Source organism: Vigna unguiculata, chromosome 9, assembly GCF_004118075.2.
Source record: "Vigna unguiculata cultivar IT97K-499-35 chromosome 9, ASM411807v1, whole genome shotgun sequence".
NCBI classification, from domain to species: domain Eukaryota; kingdom Viridiplantae; phylum Streptophyta; class Magnoliopsida; order Fabales; family Fabaceae; genus Vigna; species Vigna unguiculata.
The window spans coordinates 10,480,846-10,504,480 of record NC_040287.1 but is presented as its reverse complement, the minus strand read 5'-3'; the positions used below and the strand labels follow the sequence as shown (position 1 = coordinate 10,504,480).

At 32.1% G+C, this 23,635-nt stretch overlaps 1 protein-coding gene across 1 annotated transcript; it reads left to right on the top strand.

Moving 5' to 3' along the window:
* Positions 1 to 16,426: 16,426 nt before the first annotated feature.
* On the top strand, positions 16,427 to 21,311 carry LOC114162765 (BURP domain protein RD22-like). Its single transcript, XM_028046738.1, has 3 exons — positions 16,427 to 16,533; positions 16,633 to 16,738; positions 20,150 to 21,311. Exons 1-3 carry the CDS (start codon positions 16,495 to 16,497, stop codon positions 21,112 to 21,114), a joined length of 1,110 nt encoding a protein of 369 aa, XP_027902539.1. The 5' UTR covers positions 16,427 to 16,494; the 3' UTR covers positions 21,115 to 21,311.
* The last annotated feature ends 2,324 nt before the right edge of the window (positions 21,312 to 23,635 follow it).

Genomic DNA, 23,635 nt, shown 5'->3' with positions numbered 1-23,635 from the left:
TAGGTTAATTTGTTCATGAAAAATGATTCAACAGATTAAAAGATAAAATCAATCAACTGATATTCGGAGAAATTATGCAGAAATGTGAAAAGCACTAAACTCACTCAAACAACATGTTTTATCAGCCAAGATTGTTTCCAATTGATATACGTAACTTAGCTATATTATTAGATAACATAAAAACACATGAACATATTAAAAGGATTGATTTAATGAGTTTTCTTGAGATTTAAATGACGAATAAGATAAGAGAGAGAGAATCACACACTAATTTTTATACTAGTTCACTCAATACCTGAGCTACATCCAATTTATCAAGACAACATGAGCCTGATCATCACTATATGAAAAGTTTTACAAAACCCTCAAATATTACACTTTTGAATAAAGCAAAACACCAAGATTTTTGAATCCCACAGGAATATTATCTACTACACTATAAGAATTCCCCTTACAAACATGAAATTACACCAAGAACCACACACAAGTACAAGAACAACCAAACCTGATGGAGGCTCTCCTTAGCGAACCACACATGTGTTCTTCTAGCTTCAAGCAAGCAAAAATTTTCTCCAAGATCTCAAGATCTTCAAACACTAGTTGCACACTGTGTAATCTAGAGAGAGAGTTTTCCTAACCTTTTCAACAGATTGAAAAGGGCACAGACAAGACAAAATAAATCTATCATATGTCATATAATATACAAATACAATACAATCTTCAAACTCCTTGATCTTCATGTCATTTCCACATTCAACAAACCAGATGCTTGATCACTAACGAATCTTAATCAATTCTTTATCAACCACACATAATCTTATTGCTTCATCAAATCCATGCACCAAGGTCACTTGTGCTAACACTTTGAACACAAATAAGTGTGTGATTTTATTCGACAATATGTAGAAGACATTGTTTATACTCATATTGCTAAAGAGACATATGCTAGAACTTGGTGGGAGAAGATTGAGTTTTTGTATGCTTCTATGTCAAATAGTAATAAATAAAATTTGTTGAAGGGCTTGATGAACTTAAGGTACAAGGAGAGTTCTTCCATTTCAAATCATTTAAATGAATTTTAGGGGTTCCTAATTCAATTCTCAAGAACGAGTATGAATTTTGATGATAAAGTTTTAGGATTATGGTTACTGAATACTCTACGAAAGTCTTGGGAGATATTTTGGGTTTCAATTACAAACTCAACCCCTAATGTGATTATTTCTTTCCAGATTGCAAAGAGTGGTGCTCTTAAGAAATATATGAGAAGGAAGGCATGTGGTTCTTTATCTCAGCCTGAGGTGTTTGTCATAGAAAATAAGGGGAGAAGTCAAAAAAGGAAAGGAAGGGTGGTAGAGGTAAAAATAGGAGTAAGTCTAAGTTAAGATACAAGAATATGGAGTGTCATTAGTATAATAAAGATGGACACATTCAAAAATTATATTTTAAGAGGAAAAGAAGAACAAAGAGAAAAAAGGGAAAGTAGAAAGAGAATGATTATGATGATGATGATCGTGTTACTACTTACTATAGGTTGTGATCTTATTCTTTTTCGTGACTGAATCCGTTAATTTGTATCTGATGAAAACATGTGGATTATTGATAGTGGTGCTACAATGCACATTATGACAATCACTTAGGTTCTAGTAAATGGAAGCTCACTAAAGGTAGCTCGGCTATGGCCAAGGGGAGAGAAATTCTAAATTGTATTGGACTAAAGCTTTGTTTGCTAAAGAAAATGTGAATACTATTTATAGGGAGGCATCTTTATTGGCATCAAAGGCTTGGTCATATAAGTGAAAATTGGCTTAATTGATTAACTAAAAATTTCGACAATTGGAGCAATGATTAAATGGTTGGTAAACAAAATAGAGTATCCTGTAAGAAACATCTTCCCTCAAGGAAGTAAAAGTTGCTTAAATTGGTGCATTGTGAGGTTTATGGCCCATTCAAGGTAAAGTCATTTAGTTTTGCACTTTACTTTGTTACATTTATTGATCATTGTTCTAAGAAGCTATGGGCCTACACACTTTAGGGAAAGGATCAAGTACTTGAAAACTGCAAGAGATTTCATGCTTAGGTTAAAAGGTAATCAAAGAAGAAGCTAAAATGTTTTCGTACTGATAATAGTGGAGAGTATCATTATTGCATTGGGTAGGGTATGAAACATGAAAAGACTCCTCCTAAAACTCCTTAGTTGAATGGTTTAACAGAAAGGATGGACATTACTTTAGTTTAAAGAATTAGGTGTATGTTTTTTGAAGCAAAGTTGCCTAAGCACATTTAGGGAGAAGTGTTGCTTACAATTGTGCATGTTATTAATCTTAGTTTTGTGTTTGCTTTGAATATTGAGGTTCCAGAAAAAATTTGGTCTGGCAAGAATGTTAGTTATGATCATTTGCATGTCTTTGGTTGTAGGGGATTTGTTTATTTTTTAAAGGATAAAAGATCCAAGTTAAACATAAAGACAAAGCAGTGTATCTTTATTGGTTATGGTCAAGATGAATTTAGCTACAAGTTGTATGATTCTGTAAAGAAAAAGCTAGTTAGAAGTCGTGATGTGTAGTTCATAGAAGACCAAACCATTGAAAACATTAACAAGTTGGAAAAAAATACACATGAGAAAGATAATAATTTCATTCATGGTAATCCGTTATGGTTGCCCATTCACAATTTGGATAATGTTGAGACTGATGCTCAAGATGATGAGCAATTAATAGAGGATTATCCTTGGATTTTATACAAGAAGAACATGAAGATGAACCTTTACAATTCAAAGGAACTATCACAAGGGTAAGAAGCAAGAGATGGAAGAACAAATATATTCAAGGTTGTTGAAGTTACAAGCTACTAGAAATCTAAATAATATGAAGATCATGGCTTGAAGCACATTTGAAGGATAATTCTTAGGAAAATTAGTTTATGTTTTTGGACATTGGGCTTTCTTTTAGAAATTAGTTATGTTTCTATGTTTTTGGGCTTTGAGTTTTCTTTTAGAAATTAGTTGTGATTTTATGTTTTTGGGCTCGAGCCTTCTTGTAGGGTTTCCATGTTTTCTTAAACTTATGTGCCTATATATAGAGGTACCAAAAACTGATGTAGACACTTTTGAGTCATACTATATGCATTTACATTCTTGAAGAGAGGATTCTCTTGGTATTTGGATTATAACTGAATCTTATCAAAGATTAAAATCTTTGTGGCAAATCTTCACTTGAATTATCAATCTATTAGATTGTGGCATCCCCTATCCTTGTCTTATTCCAGATTATTCTTTGATATATTGTTGTAGTGCCTTTTATGGATTCAAAATTTGAAGCAATCATACTCTTTCTTGAATAGGATCGTATCAACAACATGGTGATGTTGAGATCAATACGTTAGAGATGGAGTAGAGGTTCTGATTGATGGTGCTTAAGAAGAACATGATTACGATCTTGGTGATACGCTTGAATTACCACAAGTCCCTATCAAGAGGCCTAATAGGTTGATAAATCCATATTCCATGTATCCTTTTGATGATTATATAACCTTGATTGATGGTGGAGAACCTAAGTGTTTTGCATGATAATCAAACTTATGACTTGGTGAAATTGCCTAAGAGAACAAGTGGATTTTCAAGGCAAAGCAAGATGCTAATTCTACATCTCCAAGGTATAAGGCTAGACTAGTCATTAAAGACAAATACAAAAAATAAAGTTGTTGATTTCAACGAGATTTACTCACCTATGGTGAAAATTTCATCCATCAGAACTACGCTAAGTTTAGTTGTTACGGTTGATTTGGAGGTTGAGCAAATGGATGTGAAAACAAGTTTCCTTCATAGTGCTTTGGAGGAAGAGATTTAGATGAAGCAACCTGATGGTTTTCTTATTGAAGGCAAGGAAGATGATGTATGTAGGCTAAGGAAGAGTCTATACGATTTGAAGTGGACTACAAGACAATGGTACAAGAAGGTTGAGTTGTTTATGTGTAATCAAGATTACAAAAGGACTACTTTTGATCATTGTGTCTTTGTTAGAAATTCTCTTATGATGACTTTATTATCTTATTGTTGTATGTTGATGCTATACTTTTTGTTGTTTAAAATATTCCAGAATTGACAAGTTAAAGAAGACACTTGGCAAATCTTTTGTCGTGAAAGACTTAGGTGCTGGTAAAAAGATTATTGGTATAAGTATTGATGCTTGTTGTGATATTATATTAGTGGTCACCTTGACATATGTTTGGAACAAGAGAAGTGTTAATAGGTTTTAATTTGTATATTCTTGTAACAAATGAGAAACTAAATGAATTAATTAATGTTAGCTTAGTAATTCGGGTTTTAAGACTGGTTTGCTTAATGAAAAGATAAAATATATAGATTAGTACTTTAGTCATAAACGCTTGGAATGAGTAAAGTATAACTTGAGTCTTAGTGTTAACCTCCTAGTCGCAAAAAGATTAGACAAAATCCCAAATTCCACCTCTAATGTAGCAAAGTGGCAACCAAGGTGTCAATCCAAGAAAACTCCAACCTTAATATCTATGTTTGTGTTATGTTATTCATGAAAACTAGTGTAGACTATGAAGGAAATTGTAAAAGACAATATCTACTCTAATACAATGTAAGAAACTCAAGTAGAGAACGTACAAATAATGCAAACAAAGGAACAAAATTGTAACAAGTTTGCGTGACAGGTTTAATATGAATAAGTGATGGATTTCATGCTCAATTGATGTTAGAATGGTGTAATGTAGATGCACTAGGGCAAAATGGACATATTACAATAGGATATTAAATTGGTTGTAGCAGACCTAATATAATAAAAAATGGGGTGGCAATTTTGTAAATAGTTGGAAGTATATTAGATTGGTTGTGAGGGGGAACCAATATAATATTTCAAGATTAGATCAGTTATGGAGGAAACCAATCTAATATGCCTTTTTTTAAATAAAAAAAAGTCAAGATGCCATACTAGATCGATTATGGGGGGAACTAATCTAATATGATTCATTTTCTAAAGCGTGAAACCCTTTTCTCTATTCTTCTTTCCTCTCGCGCCTTATTTGTTTACATCCACTATCATTGTTCATGCCCAATTTTGTTTGTGTCTACTGCTCATTGCCACTACTATTGGAGTGCAATTGTCGTTGATTGTCACAAACTCGTCCAAGGTCTTAACACTGTTGAAGCTTCCATTTCCGTCAATGCACCACGAACTCGTCTAGGGTCATCGCATAAGTTAAGCAGTCCATTGCCATCACTGCTTTGTGCTCCACGCACCAAGCACCACTTCGCCATCGTCACCACTCACCACGTACCACGTCAACACTACGACGCACCACGCTCCACCATGCACCACAAAACTACTGGTCAAGAGACTATGTGGTTGAAGCTTTTGTTCAAGTTCCACCACCCACTGGTCACGAGACCACCTCCTGACTCCTTTATACTTCAACTATATTTGAGTTATAAAGTTTTGAAGACAATTGGGATTTAATAAAAAAGTATGGTTGAAATTGTGATAAATTTTATTAATGATATATTGTATTAATATATCATTCTATGATATGTATAAACCTAATATGTAGTTGAGATAGTTTTAGTAGAGCAACCAAAATAGCAAATAAAATCTCAAAAGTCATCCAATGGAATGTAGGAATGTACGGTAAAGGTAGCTAACCTTTTTCTTATTATGTGATTATGTGTGGATAAATGTTTGAAGTTTGGATTATGGAATGGTAAAATATGGTTTTATTAGAGAATTTAAATTTTAATAGATGAATTTGTGGTGGCCTTATGAATTGCATTTTTTTGTTAAAAAGTTTTTTTTTCTTTTTTTTTGTGTAAGGGGAGCTATCTATATATTTTTCTTGTATATGTGATGTTGTTATTCATATTATCATGTTTAGATTAGATGCAGTGGAGTGGTTATTACCCTCTTGTACCAAATGTGTGGACAGAAATTTAATGGTTTACATAATGGTGGGTTTAGTGATTGCTTATTTATCTTGTGTGGGTGTTGATTGAGGCAAAGTAAAACTTATAATCTTCTTATGTATTTCATTTTGGATGATATGCTTTAGCATCTGGAAATTATATAATTAGTCAATCATGGTATAAAACATATTAAATTGGTGAGTCTTGATTTAATGGGTTGTTGTTTTCATAGTTTTGGAAGTTGCAATGATTATTGGTGTAATATATTTAGGTTTATTTAAGTGTTGGAAGTCATGTTTTATGTTATAATATTAAGAAGAAGTGAGAAATAATAGTTTTAAGTGAAAGAGTTATAAGAAAAAGAGAGAAAAAGAAGCTAAGAAAAGTCATAGATAAATATGGTGTAAGTTCTGTTCTATTTTTTTTAATAGAGGTGATGGGGAAAACAACAACAAACAATGTACCAGAGAATGCAGCGGATATAATTTCCCCTAACTTGCAAGAATCTATGAGGAGCAATAATCAAAGAGCAGCAATAATAAATCACCAAAAGCACAAATAAAGGCACCAAGATTTTTAATGTGGAAAACCCCTCAAATCAAGGGTAAAAACCACGAGTCGTCCAGACCAAAGAAATAGCTCCACCAACAAGAGTACAAAAGAGTCTCAATCAATAGCACAAATTAGTGCCAACACCCAACCAAATAACAAAGCAACAAAGCTTTCAAATAGAGAAGAACAAGAGGGGAAAACCTCTACAAATCACTGCTGCAGTGCGAAATTAATATCTCCCAACTCAGACCTCGTATCAAAGATCCGACCGGTCAGAATAAAGAGCAATGAGTTCCGAACCTACTGTAAAAATTTCAGCCCGATCCAACGGTGAACGAATCCGCAGCGTCGAATTTACTGCGACAGCTCTATGAAAAACGTGAACAGAATTTTCCCTCTACCTCTCCCTCTATGTGTTAGGGCTTTCAGTGTATTCTGACTCTATTGTTCTGCCTCTCTCTTTATTTTATAGCCTCCTCTCCACTAGGTTTAAGTGAGATATGGGCTTCTCAAATTTTGGGCCTTTTCTCCACATAGGAAGGGAGCCCAATACCCAACAAATCTCCCCCTCACAACTATGTGGAGATAACCGCCAAACCGGCGATCTCACAACAAACTTCAAACTTTCCTCTTGGCAATGCTTTAGTCATCATATCAGCACCATTATCATCTGTATGAACATTTTCCAACTCCAACAACTTAGTATCCAAAGCATCACGTATCCAATGATACCTCACATCAATATGTTTGGATCTAGAATGAAAAATTGGATTCTTACCAAGATGGATAGCACTTTGGCTATCAACGAACAATGAATAGTTATCTTGCCTAAAACCAAGCTCCTGCAAGAATTTCTTCAACCATAACAACTCCTTGCATGCTTCAGTAATAGCAATGAACTCTGCCTCTGTAGTAGACAACGCTACACACCTCTGTAGTCTTGATTGCCAAGCCACAGCTCCTCCTGCAAACTTTATCAAATAGCCCGAAGTGGACTTTCTGGAATCAATATCCCCAGCCATATCTGAGTCTGAGTAACCCATCAAAGTAGGTTTATCACCTCCAAAACAAAGCTTCATATCAACTGTACCATGAAGATACCTCAAAATCCATTTCACAGCATTCCAATGCTCTCTACCTGGGTTTGACAAAAATCGACTAACTGTACCAACAGCATGTGCAATATCTGGTCTTGTACACACCATCGCATACATCAAACTGCCCACCGCAGATGCATAAGGAACTCTACTCATATTGGTCTTCTCAACTTCATTTGAAGGACTCTGTTTAACACTCAGTTTAAAATGAGTAGCAAGAGGAGTACTTACAGCTTTAGCATTTTCCATCTGGAATCTCTGCAACACCTTCCTAATGTATTGCTCTTGTGATAGATAAATCTTCTTTTCTTTCCTATCACGTGAGATATGTATGCCAAGAATCCTTTTAGCAGTTCCCAAGTCTTTCATGACAAAAGACTCGCCAAGTGTCTTCTTTAACCTGTCAATTTTGGAAATATCTTTCCCAACAATAAGCATGTCATCAACATATAATAACAGGATAATAAAGTCATCATTAGAAAAACTTTTAACAAAGACACAATGATCAGAAGTAGTCTTCTTGTAACCCTGCTCACACATAAAAGACTCAAACTTCTTATACCACTGCCTTGGAGCCTGCTTCAAACCGTATAGACTCTTCCTTAGCCTACACACATAATCTTCCTTGCCTTCAACAAGAAAACCATCAGGTTGCTTCATGTATATCTCTTCCTCCAAATTACCATGAAGGAAAGATGTCTTCACATCCATCTGCTCAACCTCCAAATCAAGAGTATCAGCTAAACTTAGCACAGTTCTGATGGATGACATTTTCACCACAGGTGAAAAAATCTCATTGAAATCAACACCCTTTTTCTGTCTGAAACCTTTCACCACTAATATGGCCTTGTACCTTGGAAGCGTAGAATTTGAATCTTGTTTCACCCTGAAAATCCACCTAGTTTCTAATGCCCTTTTGCCCTTAGGCAATTTCACCAAGTCGTAAGTGTGATTATCATGCAAAGATTTCATCTCATCTTGCATTGCATCCAGCCACTGTTTCTTCTCTTCACTATCCAAAGCCTCTTCAAAACACTCAGGTTCTCCACCGTCAGTCAAGGTTATGTACTCATCACAAGAATACCTTGTAGACGGTTGTTTCTGTCTATTAGACCTCCTGAGTTGGACTTGAGGTGATTTAGGTATATCACCAAGATCATCATCATCATCATGTTCCTATTGAGCATCATCAATTGGAACCTCTACTCTACTTCCAAACTGTTGATCATCAACATCACCATGTTGCTCATTGTCTTGAGCTTCCGTTTCAACATTCTCCAAATTGTGAGCGGGCAACCTCATCGGATTACCATCAGTGAGATTACTATCTTTCTCGGGTGTGGTCTTCTCCACCTTATCAATGTCTTCAATGGTCTGGTCTTCCATGAATTGTACATCACGGCTTCTAACAAGCTTCTTCTCAACAGGATCATAAAACCTGTAGCCAAATTCATCCTCACCATAGCCAATAAAGATACATTGTCTTGTCTTTTTATCTAACTTGGATATTTCATCCTTAGGAACATGAACAAATGCCCTACAACCAAAGACACGCAAATGATCATAGCTAATATTCTTACCAAACCAAATTTTGTCTGGCACCTCAGTATTCAAAGCAACTGCGGGACTGAGATTAATAACATGCACAGCTGCAAGCAATGCCTCTCCCCAAAAGTGCTTAGGCAACTTTGCTTCTGAAAGCATACATGTAACCCTTTCAACCAAGGTCCTGTTCATCCTCTCCGCTAGACCATTCAACTGAGGAGTTTTAGGAGGAGTCTTCTCGTGTCTAATACCATGCTGCCTGCAATAAACATCAAAAGGTCCACGGTACTCACCATCATTATCACTACGGATGCATTTCAGCTTCTTGCCTGATTGCCTCTCAACCATAGCATGAAATTCCTTGAACTTTTCAAGTACTTGACCTTTCTGCTGAAGAGCATAGACCCATAGCTTCCTGGAACAATCATCAATAAAAGTAACAAAGTAAAGTGCACCACTAAATGACTTTACCTTTAATGGGCCGCAAACATCAGAATGCACCAATTCAAGCAATTCTGACTTCCTTGAGGGAGGATGCTTCTTAAAAGATACTATGGTTTGTTTACCAGCCATGCAATGATAACATTTCTCCAATTCTGCATTCCTCAATCCCATAAACACATCCTTTTTAGCTAAGCAGTTAAGCCCTTTCTCACTTATATGACCAAGCCTCCGGTGCCACAAAGATGCCTCCATATACATAGCATTCACACTGTCTTTAGCAACCAAAGCTTTAGTCCAGTACAATTTAGATTGTTTCTCCCCTCTGGCCATAACCAAGTTACCTTTAGTGAGCTTCCATTTGCTAGAACCAAAGTGATTGTCATAACCACAATCATCAAGCAACTGCACAGAGATTAAATTAAAACGGACATCCGGAGCATGTTTGACTCCTTTAAGCAACAACTGCACTCCCATGTTGGTTTGCAGGCAAACATCACCAACACCAATCACTTTAGACTCACCATCATTACCCATCTTCAACACTCCAAAATCACCAGAAGTGTAAGATGTGAAGAACTCCTTCCTAGGTGTAACATGCAGTGTAGCACCACTATCAATAATCCACATGCTCTCATCAGATACAAGATTAACGGACTCAAAGTCACGAAGAAGAACAAGATCACCATCTGTACCAGTAGTGACACGATCATCATCATCATCATGATCATTCTCTCTCTGTTTGCCCTTCTTGTCTTTTTTCTCCTTTTTCCACTTAAAACAGTATTTCTGAATGTGCCCAGTTTTATGACAAAAATGGCACTCTAAATTCTTGTATCTTGACTTGGACTTGCTCCTACTCTTCTCTCTACCACCTTTATGTTCCTTTTTCTGACTTCTCCCCCTGGCTTCTGTAACAAGCATCTCAGACTGAGATGAAGAACCATGTGCCTTCCTTCTCATCTCTTCATTAAGAGCACCGCTTTTTGCCATCTGAAAAGAAACAACACCATTCGAGGCAGAGTTCGTAATTGAAACCCGAAATACCTCCCAAGACTCTGGTAGAGTATTAAGCAACCATAATCCCATAACTTCGTCATCAAACTTTATGCCCATTCTTGACAATTGATCTAGGAGCCCTTGAAACTCATTTAAGTGATCAGAAATAGAAGAATTCTCCCTGTACCTCAAATTCATCAAGCAATTTAACAAATACAATTTATTATTGCCCGACTTAGAAGCATACAAAGACTTAATCTTCTCCCACAAAGCTCTGGCATGTGTCTCATTAGCAATATGATTATAAACATTATCTTCAACATATTGCCGAATAAAACCACATACCTGTTGGTGCTCAAAGTCCCATTCTTCTTCAGACATAGAATCTGGCTTCTGTGTAGTAAAGACCGAAAGATGCAATTTCTTGACAAATAATAAATCTTTCATCTTGCCCTTCCACAAATGATAATTTGTACCATTCAAAGCAACCATCTTTGCATTTGCCTCCATCATTCAAGCAAGTAAATATAGCCCAACCAAGAGCTCTGATACCACTCTGATGGGGAAAACAACAACAAACAATGTACCAGAGAATGCAGCGGATATAATTTCCCCTAACTTGCAAGAATCTATGAGGAGCAATAATCAAAGAGCAGCAATAATAAATCACCAAAAGCACAAATAAAGGCACCAAGATTTTTAATGTGGAAAACCCCTCAAATCAAGGGTAAAAACCACGAGTCGTCCAGACCAAAGAAATAGCTCCACTATGATCAACAAGAGTACAAAAGAGTCTCAATCAATAGCACAAATTAGTGCCAACACCCAACCAAATAACAAAGCAACAAAGCTTTCAAATAGAGAAGAACAAGAGGGGAAAACCTCTACAAATCACTGCTGCAGTGCGAAATTAATATCTCCCAACTCAGACCTCATATCAAAGATCCGACCGGTCAGAATGAAGAGCAATGAGTTCTGAACCTTCTGTAAAAATTTCAGCCCGATCCAACGGTGAACGAATCCGCAGCGTCGAATTTACTGCGACAGCTCTATGAAAAACGTGAACAGAATTTTCCCTCTACCTCTCCCTCTATGTGTTAGGGCTTTCAGTGTATTCTGACTCTATTGTTCTGCCTCTCTCTTTATTTTATAGCCTCCTCTCCACTAGGTTTAAGTGAGACATGGGTTTCTCAAATTTTGGGTCTTTTCTCCACATAGGAAGGGAGCCCAATACCCAACAAGAGGTTGATGCTGTTTTTAAATTAGAATAGTGTTACTGTTTTAGAAATTGGATGCAAATGTTGTTTCAGAAATTTGATGTTGTTGCAGTTTTTAAATTAAAATGTTGTTGCTATTTTAGAAATTGAATGGTGGTGTTGTTTCAGAAATTTGATGTTGTTGCTGTTTTAAAAAAATTGTGTTGTTGTTTTAAAAATTTGATGCAGCTGCTGTTTTTTTTTTCAAAAATGGTAATGTTGTTGTTTTAAAGATTTTTTGTTTTTGTGTTATTTGATGGAAAATTATGGTTATTGTTTCTAGTTAATTTTTGTGTAGAATTTTTGGTAAGTTATATGTTAAAATCCTTAAGTGCAAAGAAATAATGCTTGGGGTATGATATGATGAGGATGTATGGTTAATCCTATGATGATGAGGTATGATATACATTTATGCATGTATGTATGTATGTATGTATGTATGTATGTATGTATGTATGTGATGGTTGTGTATGTATTCTCTTGTAATCATAAAGCCATGTTGGTTCTTTTACCTAGAGGGCTTTGGTGAGACAAGTAAAAGGGTTTCTTTTGACCATTAGGGTTTGACATGAGCTTACAAGAGTGTGTAAATGTGTAAATGACCATGATAATGTGTTACCCTTAGTATAACTCTAATATTAGAGTCATTCTAGTAGGGGTAGGTTGTACTTTGAAAGTTGGGACGAGAGCTAAATTGTAGATAGTGGTGTGGGTTTTTCTTTAACGTGACTACCATTGAAATGGATTTGGCACAATTCTCTATAAATATTCAATAATTAAACTCTGCCAAAATAAAATATTGATGTAGAAAATATATGGAGTGTTAAGATAACATTCTTGAAATCTTATGGCATAAAGAAGAGTGATGGATAAAATTCTATTATTGGTTCATGGTTAAGCATAGAAAAAAGTAAATTTAATCATTTGAGAGAACTAGTCTTAGCACATTAGTGATACAAGATATATGAAAGATTTTTCTGATGACATACCCTAATTCATGATAAAATAGAATGAGGAAGCACACCTGAATTTGTCTTTAAGAATGATATGAGTCATTAGAATAGCAATGGGTATGTGATCCACTAATAAAGGGATTTGGCACTTAGCCTGCAAGACATGTGGCAGGATCTAAGCAATGACTCTAATGATCTTAATGGATTTGCCGGAGGAATATCCACCTATATAAAACTTTTTGTTACTCAAGTCAGTAAGAGAGTATTATGATCTATGAAAATAGAGTAGTGAGTATGAACTAGATTGTACTTCCTGGGAAAAATATCATGTTTATTTATAGAGTTTCTAGGCCCAGGAAATATGTTATAAAATAGATAGTATAAAAGAATATCAATAAATAATAAAAACTTATCGTATAGGTGATAAAATAACAATAATATACCATTTAACCAGATTAATCATATATTCAATTGATATATGATATAAAAAGATACTTATGATATTAATGTATAATATAATCAGACTATCAAGATTTGTCCATATATATTATGTTAATAAATATGGTAGCAAAATCAACACATATCTATGTTAATATTATTTAGTTAAATTTGTTAGGTCATGTTCACTACCACTAGAGCATAAAATTCACCACTATTTATCTTTATTAGTTATTAACAAATATTAAATAAATAATTATGTAATATTTAATATTCAAAACAAGTTTTTATATCACTAGTGCAAAAATCACTTTTTATAAAGACTTTTTATACCGATTATAATCTACCTACTATAATAAGTGACGTTATGACAAAATTGTAAATAAGATAACACTTTCTATACCGGTTCTAGTTATAACCGGTATAGAAAGTGAGCATGGTGGAATTTTTGTAGTAAAGTGTAAAATATTCTATAGTTATAACCAATATACAAAGTGGGCATGATGGCATTTTTGTAACAAAAAATAAAACTTTCTCTACCAATTCTAGTTATAATTGGTATTCAAAGTAGTTTCTTAGTTTTTTTTTTTTATGTAAACACAATACCACATAGAGAGATCTCAAATCTCAAATCTCTCATACTCATTCTCCTCTTTCTTCCCTTTCTTGTTGCTCTCAGCATCCCAAAACCATCGAATCCCAAAAAACTCTCTCCTTGTAAACTCTACCAAACCCAATGTACACACTCCATCCACACACGACATCATTGATGGCCCGATGATGAGCCTAATCAACAAGCGCATCCGCACCTTTCGCAAGAAGATAAATTGAATCGTCTCCATGGAAGATTCCCTTCCTAGGGAAAAACCTTGAACAAGGAGCAAGAAGAGTTCAAGAAGCTTTGCCAGCCCCTAGCCTTCACGGTAGCCGAGGAACTTCAGGGAGCGGCATCAAACTCTTGAAGCGCTAAAGCCCAACTCAAAATCTCGTAGTAAGTTGTGCCTCATTCGAGCAATTGCTGCAACACTCAAGTGATGACGTTGTCGTGGAGGACCTCCTACTACTCTATCGTTAATTTCTTGATATCTCTTTATGTACTTTGAATTTTTGTTTCTACTTTCTAATTTACTAGATCTGGTTTTAGATTTTCCTTTATCGTGCTTCTCTTTTGTTTATTTTTTTATTTTTGGTGCTGATAGGTATTATCATATTCTTTTTTGTTTATTTTTATCTTTTATTGTTATTTTATTTTTGGATATTTCAGGTTTTATTTAATAAAAGTGGAAAAGATAAATATTTGGTTTATATTTTGCAAATAAGTGGAAATTTCAATGATTTAAGATGATTATCAATAAAATTAGTGGAGTACTGAATATTCAAAGATTATCAACGATGTTAGTTATCCACCAAGTTGGTTACTCCAATTACCAGTCAGAATATTTGAGTAATATATCAAAGATAATGAGTTTCAAACGATTGAAAGATATATATATCCAAGATATTCTAGTACCTGATCAAGTACAAAGTTGCAGGCTTAGTTCATTTTGAAAGATCTTGACAGAAGTGAAAAACATCATCCCTTTTGGGGAAGAGAGAAAAAAAAACATTCTTGGAGAGAAAGACACTTGATCTAAAAACAATTGACGGTAGAAGAACATTTTGAAGTCTAGATGCATTCAATTTCATCATTATTCTAGCATTCAATATATTTAGGAGTAACTAACTCCCTTATTCACGGGATTGGGCATAATGTATTCTCAATTCTTTGTGAATTTCCCATTGAATATAATTATTTTCCATCTCTTGTATTCTATTCTTGTTTTCATTGTATAGTCTAGAAATATTGCACATGCGGGAGTACCTACTAATCCAAAATATAGTTTGGGAAACCTGATTATGATCTTTAACTGCATATTCTATATATGGTGTAGATGTGAGACTACTTGCAGATCCAAAAGATAGTTTGGAAAACCTGATTAGGATAGAACAACTAATGGATTTCACATGTTAGACATAAATGTGGACATTGATTATTCATAACATCAGAATATTGTTCATTAATGCGAACTTAATAATAAAAATTGCTAGACATAGAGTTTTTATTATTCAGTTTAGGCTTGTTTGCGACAAAATCGATGCTTGTTACAAAATGTGTGAATGCGAGAAAAGGAAATAAAAATATATTGTTTGGTGTTTTTTGCTTTGGATGGAATGAAGTCCAATCTCGGTGAAGCCTTTACCATATAGTTTCTTAAATCAAATTAATTGTTTCCATAGTGTGAATTTTATTTATTTCATAATTTTGAATTCATTCTTTATACATAAAAGAGGTTTCGTTATTTTTACTCTTTATCAGTAAGCACACAATTATTTTAAATCGCATTAGTCTTTGTGAGAAATAATATCTGAACTTATTCACTGTATTACTTGTACGACCTGGTACACTTGCCAATTTTGTATTTATTATCTTTTTTTTTATGTGTTTGGATTGCAATGTTTCTTGTATATTTCTTGTTTTTTTAAATGTATTTCTATATCGATTGTGACCTTAACCATATAAGAAAGTGACACTATCCATCCTAGTTACCGAACAATACAAAAAGTGAAAATTTTCTATACTACCTATATCTGTATAAATTCTGAAATCAGTATATCTTTTTTAATCGGCGTAAGACAAACTCCCTGCACCACACCAGAGTACACAACTATTAAAACTTAATTGGATTTTTTATTTGGAACGATACTAATATAGTAAGTAGTTGCCGTAAATATGAATCCTAAAATCAAATAAAAATTTTACTTGAATCATAGTACGATAAAATCATTTATTTGACGATATAATATATTATATTTACTTAGCTTTTCTTTTTATTCAGTTGAATTTGAATATAATATATTATTAATTAATATCTGTTGATAAAAATTATTATAAAGTACAATTTATTTAATAAATAATGGTGAATTATTATTATAGTGAAAATAAGCTTACAATTAATATTTTTTTAGAACCAGCTTATTCATAAAATTTAATTTAGCCTGTACTTTATTTTAAGGGTCGTCCACTTTAAAAAACATGGTTTCCAAATTTAGAGTAAATTGATTTGATTTGTTTCTTAGATTTTTTTAGTAAGCGTAAAATTATAACTATTTTTACACATGAAAGATTTATACTTTTTAAGTAATAATAAATGTATATGACAGTTTCACCTGTGACTCTTCCTCTAAAGTTGTATAAGTATCTTGGGTTTCTGTCCCAAACTTATCTTCTCATCTCTATCCTCTCTTCTTCAGCCATGGAGTTTCACTTCCTTCCATTGCTGTTTTCTCTCAACGTGAGTTTCAACCCTAATTTTGTATTTCACTTGGTTGCTCTTTTCTAGAGAAAACTAAGAAAGTTTTGTTCATTATATGTTTCGAAAACTGGATTGTAGGTGATATTGATGACAGCTCAAGCTGCCTTACCTCCAGAGCTTTACTGGGAAAGGATGCTTCCAAACACACCAATCCCCAATGCCATCAGAGACATTCCCAAGCTTGGTTAGTTACTCAGAAGATTAAGGACACAGAATTTAATGTTAAGAATACTTTTACATACCACTTTTTTTTTTCTTAACGAGACATATTAGTTGTTGGTATTTGGATAGCGGAAATATGAAACTCACAAACTCTCTCATCAATTTTAAACCCTTCAAACTAATTTTATAGTTTTCAAAAATTAGTTAGTAAGAAAGTTGAACTTAGATCTCTCACCTTTCTTCCAATATTTACCCGTAAACTAACTTTATAGCTGGTCAGATCCAGAAAATTGACTAGTAGAACAGTCTTCGTATTTATAAACAAGAAAAGTAGAAATGTTTTCGTTTTTTCAATTTTTAACGGTAAGTAACGTTCAACAAAAATATAATGCTTAATTTGGCTGTTGTACACTCTCTACTGCCATGACCCTACCCTTCATGAGAAAATATCTAAGTGAAAAATAGAAAAAAAAATGAGAGGTATTAATAAAGTTTTTATATCATTAAAAATGTACAGAAATAGATTTTATATCAAATACTTAATAATAGATTTGTAATATTATAAGGCATTGTAATACAAAATAGATGGCGAATTAGACCTTTTATACATAAATTAGTTTTTGTAATTAAAAACAAAAAAATCTTCATTTAAATACTCAAAACACCCACATGATAATAGAATTTAAACAAATATAACCCCCTTTTATTATCACTAACGTAAACACATACGTTAACGCGGATGTGTGTACGCATATACGTGATATAATAGAAGTAGGTGATAATATTGTAATGTTATTAAATTAATATATAAAATAAAATTATATTTATTACAAATTATAAATAAAGTGAAATATATCAGAAAAGATGAGAGAATAAGGGTTGATAAATAAGAAAAAAGAAGAAGAAACATAGATAGACTATTTTATAAAAAACTTCTAAAATAACGGTCAATTTTTAAAAATTTAAGAAATAATTATATTTTAAAGGGTAAAACTGGAATTTTGAAATGTGGACACAAAAGAAGGAATCATCTTTATATATTGTTATAGATATCATAAAACAACCATAAAAAAATTATTATTAAATGTCAAAAATTATTTAATATAAAATATATCATTTGGTCCCTATAAATATACATTTAGTCCCTATTTTTGTTATTTTTATTCAATTTGTTGCTCATTTTCGTTTTGTGTTCAATTAGGTCTTCATTTTCGTCAAATTTTAGTCAATTTGATCCTTTTTACTAATGGTGTTTAAATAGTTAACGTTTTTGAACCGTACATGCCACGTGTCAGCTCCTGTCTTTTTATTTTATATTTTAATTTTAAAAAAATTATCCACGTGTCAAGTCACAATTGTGCCATATGTCAATGTTAGTGTCACGTGTTAGTTTGTGGTTGTGTTATTTTTTATTGTTCAATTTAGTTCCTGTATTCGCTATTTTTGTTCAATTTAGTCCCTATGTTTGTTATTTTTGTTTAATTTGGTCCCAACTTTAGTTAAAATGGAACAATTTTTGCCCTTTCATGTTTAGACCAAATTTAATTTTTTTATAAATATTAGATATATATATTTAAAATTAACATTATTATTATTTATTTTTGACATTCAATTATAAATTATTAGATTTAATTATAAATTGAATATAATTTGTAGATTCAATTTTTAAATAGAATATAATAATTTAAAATATTATTTAAATATAATTATTAAATGTTTTAAAAATAAATATTAACATTTGTATAATTGACATTTAAATCTAAAAATATTTAATATTTTTATTACCTTTTAGATATTAAATTAAAATCTAAAATGTTTTATATTTAAATGTTAATTTTATAAATATTAGTTTAATTTTCTAAAATATTTCTAATATTTTTAAATATCAATTTTAAAAGTATCGGTGTTTTAGAATAAAAATATTAGAAAAAACATTTAATATTTATATTTTTGTAATATTTTAAATAATTGTATTTTATTTAACAATTAAATATAAGAATTGTACTCAATTTATAATTAAATTTAATAATTTATAATTGAATTTAAAAAATAATTAATAAAAATGTCAATTTTTAAAAAACTATTAGTATAATTTTTATAAAAGATGTTAAATTTGGTTTCAATTTTAAAGAGAGAATTAATTCATTTTAATCAAAATTGAGACTAAATTGAACAAAAATAATGAATATAGAACTAAATTAAACAAAACTAACGAATATAGAGACTAACTTGAACAAAAAAAAAAACACAATCATAAACTGACACGTGAAATTAACATTGACATGTGGTACAATTATAACTTGACACGTAGACAATTTTTTTTAAAATTAAAAAAATAAAAAATAAAAAACCAAGAGTTAACACGTGACATATACGGTTCAAAAATATTAACTATTTAAATACCGTTAGTGAAAATAACCAAATTGACCAAAATTTGACAAAATCGAGAATCTAATTGAACACAAAACGAACATAAGAACTAAATTGAATAAAAACAATGAAAATAAGAACCAAATATATATTTAAGCCAAACTATTATTAAATATAAAAAATTACCTAATATAAAATAAATTGAAGTAATTAAAATAATCTTTAAATTAAATTTAAAATAATATATAAATACAAATTTAATTTCAAATTTAATTTAATAATATACAAATATAACTTTAAAATATATAAAAAATAAAATGAAAAATGGTTTTGGGAGCCGTGGCTCCATTTGCAAGATCCCCTTTAAGTGATTACCGTAATAATTTTTAGAAAAACAAATTGATTTTGGTTAAATTAAATTTTATCACTAATTTTGTTTCGTGGATCTCAATTTTTTTTAACTTAGTTCGTATATTTTAAAATTTAAAATTTTAATTGAATCTTTTGTTTTTCATACGTATGCTTTTATTTATATATTTTAGCTACTAACAACTTTTCAACCGTATCTTGAATAAATATATTGGATTTAACGTTAATTGAATAAAAAAAATAGAAAATAAATTATATATGAAACTAAAAATAGAGTAGAAATATGGATATTTTATATATAGTGAGTAAAATTATGAAAAGAAATCAAAATAACTAAATGCGAATAAGAAAATATATTAGTGTAGACCCATGTTTCTTTTCTTTTTAATAAATCTTTATCGCAACTATGTTTAACATGAGTTTAATTATTTATTTAATAATTTTATCAATAAATGTTAATTGTTAAAATTTTATTAGTGAAAAAGTTTAGTCCACAACATTTCTTAGAGTCTCTTTTAACTTTATTACTAATTACAAAGTCATTTTATAACTTCTTAACTTGAACTTATTTGAGCTTGACCATAATTGTAATTTCATCTGGTTTTCCTTTTCAATAGGTATTCCACTACAACTAAATTCATCATATCTTCTATCTAACATTAATATCATGTTTTTTTCTTTTATGATGTCAAAGGCACAAAAGACTCTCTTCATGGCGTTGAAAAAATTCATTCAGAAGATAACATTCCTCCTCTATCCTTCTATAAGGGTAAGAAAATTAATTCAGAAGATGAGATACCTCCATTATCCTTCTATAAGGGTAACACAATTCATTCAGAAGAAGAGATTCCTCCTCTATCCTTCTATAAGGTTAAGAAGATTCAATCAAAAGATGAGATTCCTCCTTTGTCCTTCCGTTATGTTGAGAAAACTCAAGCAGAAGGTGAAAAAAGAAGACTTTCGCAAGAAGGTCAAATGATCCCTGTTGCTAATCATCAGCACTACAACCCAAAAACAAACCCAGCTTTCTTTGAAGAACAACTTAAGCCCGACACAGAATTGGATATAATCTTCAAGAAAAGAAAATCTGAAAGCCTACTATTGCCTCGCCAAATTGCAGAGCGCATACCATTCGCATCAGAAAAGATTAAAGAAATATTTGAAATGCTTTATATGAAACCAGAAGTAGAGAATGTAAAGATTATAAGGGAAACCATTAGTTTGTGCGAAGCGCCTTCAATCACAGGAGTAGAAAAAAATTGTGCTACTTCATTGGAATCCATGGTAGATTTTATCACTTCAAAGCTTGGAAAGAACGCCCAAGTTATTTCTACTGAAGCAGAAAAGGAAAGTAAGTCCGAAAAATTCATAGTGAAAGATGGAGTGAAGATGTTAGCAGAAGAAAATATCATTGTATGTCATCCAATGAATTACCCATATGTTGTGTTTTACTGTCACAAGATATCAAACACTACTGCACGTTTTATGCCATTGGAGGGAGAAGATGGAACTAGGATTAAAGCTGTAGCAGTGTGTCACAAAGACACATCAGAATGGGATCCAAATCACGGGTTTTTACAAGCACTTCAAGTTAAACCAGGAACAGTTCCAGTGTGTCATATCTTACCTGAACGTGACCTTCTGTGGTTTGCTAAATAGGTTACTCAATTTCGTTTCTCTTGCTTGCTGGTATTTCCTTAAATAAGTAGGTATGTGACCTACATTATTGTATCTCTCTGTGTGAAATTGTGTTATTCCTTTATGGAATCATGTAATATTGCTAAGTAATGTATATGTATTAGTTGTAATGAGAGACCCCTGAATATTTATAAAACTTTTAAATAAATTTGCGAATCCTTTAGGTTTTGGAATACACACGGTGAAACATATAATACTTTTAAATTTTATATTTTTGTAAGAAATAATTATTAATCAAAGAATTAAATGTTAATTAAAATTTTTTTAAATAATGGCAGAAAAAAAAAATTTATTACAAATTTTTTTAACAAATTTTGCAAAAAAATCTCATGTAATATAAAATCTTTTAGTAATATACGTGTCTCATCAATTAACTACGTGTAGGTTCGAATATAATATGTTGCCTTTTAAGTGTTTCACATTTTATTTGTTATTATAACACTCATATTAAAAAGTTCTAGATATCTATATATTTCAAATAATTTCAACCAGTCAACATTAATAATTAATAGTAACGGACACAAAAAGTCTAACATAAATAAAAAAAATTTAATACGACAAGAATAATAAATAATATCGACAAATATTATCCATACCAGAATATATATATATATATATATATATATATATATATATATATATTTATTTATTTATTTATTTATTTATCTATCGGTAGATCTTGATTAAAAAATGATATGCTGTGAAGTTGAATGGTGGGACATTACAAAAGGAAAATCTCTAGAAAATATTTACTGGACTTTAATCAATAAAAGTTGTATGCCAAAATAAAACTGACATAATATGGGTAACACGATTGTAATGGTAAAATATATTCCTTGTTGGATTTAGAATATTTTGCCAATTTTATGGTGATAAGTGCAGTAGCAAGCATCATATCATATTATTACTGAGTTGCTTGTATTAAAATTGGATTGTGTTATAAAGATGGATTTCTGTATGGGGTTTAGGGTTGTTTTTACTGGGAAGGCAGAATATTGAATACAATTGCTTGTCTTCTTTAAGCCCGAAGTATTTCCTATATTTTCTACTTTTCAAATCCCAAATTTGAGAGAATAAGGCTGAAATTTTGAAGAGGATGTTCTTGTTAGGATATAGAGGGATGGTTGGTTCATGATATAAGTTAGTTATGGACTAGTAGTAAGATAAATATGGTGTTTTAGGGGAAGGAGGTCGTTTATCCTATTATTATGTGTAGATTGAGCTTTTATGCAGTTTCTTTAAAATGATAAATCCTTCGAGTAAGATGTAACACCCCGTTTAATTATAGTTTAATTATAATGATCCTAATTAAAGGAAATGTCACAAAGGATAATAAAATAAGCAAGGTCCTGGAGTATAAACGATACTCCTTAAAGTTATACAGAAGAAACCAGTAAAAAAGTAAGGCACACCATGATGCTAGAATCAAAATAGAGTAAGGGATCTAAAATACTCAAAGTAAAGTTCTAAGATATGACATTACACGGGCCACAACCCTAAAAGAAGACATGAAAAGCGGAATCCAACCCAACTGGGCTATGCAGCGGAATCACCATTTCTCTGTTGACCACGAGGAGTTCTCACATCTGCTCACATCAATAAATTGATGATCATCACAAAAAGAGAAAACCATACACAAAACATACAAACAAGCAGAAGGGTAAGCTAGAGTAGAAAACGATTTATCATACAGTTACATACAATTTCATAATCCAAGATACATATGTCAACCAATCATGTTGTGACTTGCAAACAATACACTAAGACTCAAGACACGATTCATCCGAATACATATAATTAGTCGGATTCAGCGGATGCTTGCACTTGTGGTGGCTTTTACTGCTCTATCGAGCTAATTGTTCTAGTGTTTCATCCCTCACACACAAGGTTAGCCCTTAAAATATTTCAGGCCTCCTACTACTCACACCACTTGAGTCAGTACGCTCTATGTGAGACTAACTAACTCTTTAGAGTGTCAGGATGAAATCCTTACCTTGAATCCTTACTAAATTATATAAATGAGGCACCACCATGAACTCCCACTAATAGGGGTCATGGAATTACGTCTTGATCAACTAAGGCACGACCATGAGATCTCACCTAGAGATTCATGGAATTACGCCCTAACCAATGAGGCACCACCACGAAACTATCGTGGAATTACGCTCTAACCATATACAAATTATGTTTCACTAACCAAGAGTCTACTTGTCATGCATACCAATCTCATGTCAACATTGACAATAACTTGCCCAAGAATTAGATCCAGCTTAGAGGTTTATCAAAGGACAACATCATAACTATGCAAGGAGAATTTGAAATGTCCATGATGGGTGAGCTTACCTACTTTCTAGGGCAGCAAGTCAAGCAACTCAAACATGGAACATTTTTAAACCAATCAAAATATTGTTTTGACTTGTTAAAAAAGTTCAAAATGGAGGATTGCAAGGAAGCTGTCACTCCAATTGCAACAAATTGCTTT

Coding starts and splice junctions, on each gene's coding strand:
- LOC114162765 (XM_028046738.1), top strand. CDS start 16,495: ATGGAGTTTCACTTCCTTCCATTGCTGTTTTCTCTCAAC. Junction 16,534..16,632: donor CATTGCTGTTTTCTCTCAAC/GTGAGTTTCAAC, acceptor ACTGGATTGTAG/GTGATATTGATGACAGCTCA. Junction 16,739..20,149: donor CAGAGACATTCCCAAGCTTG/GTTAGTTACTCA, acceptor ATGATGTCAAAG/GCACAAAAGACTCTCTTCAT.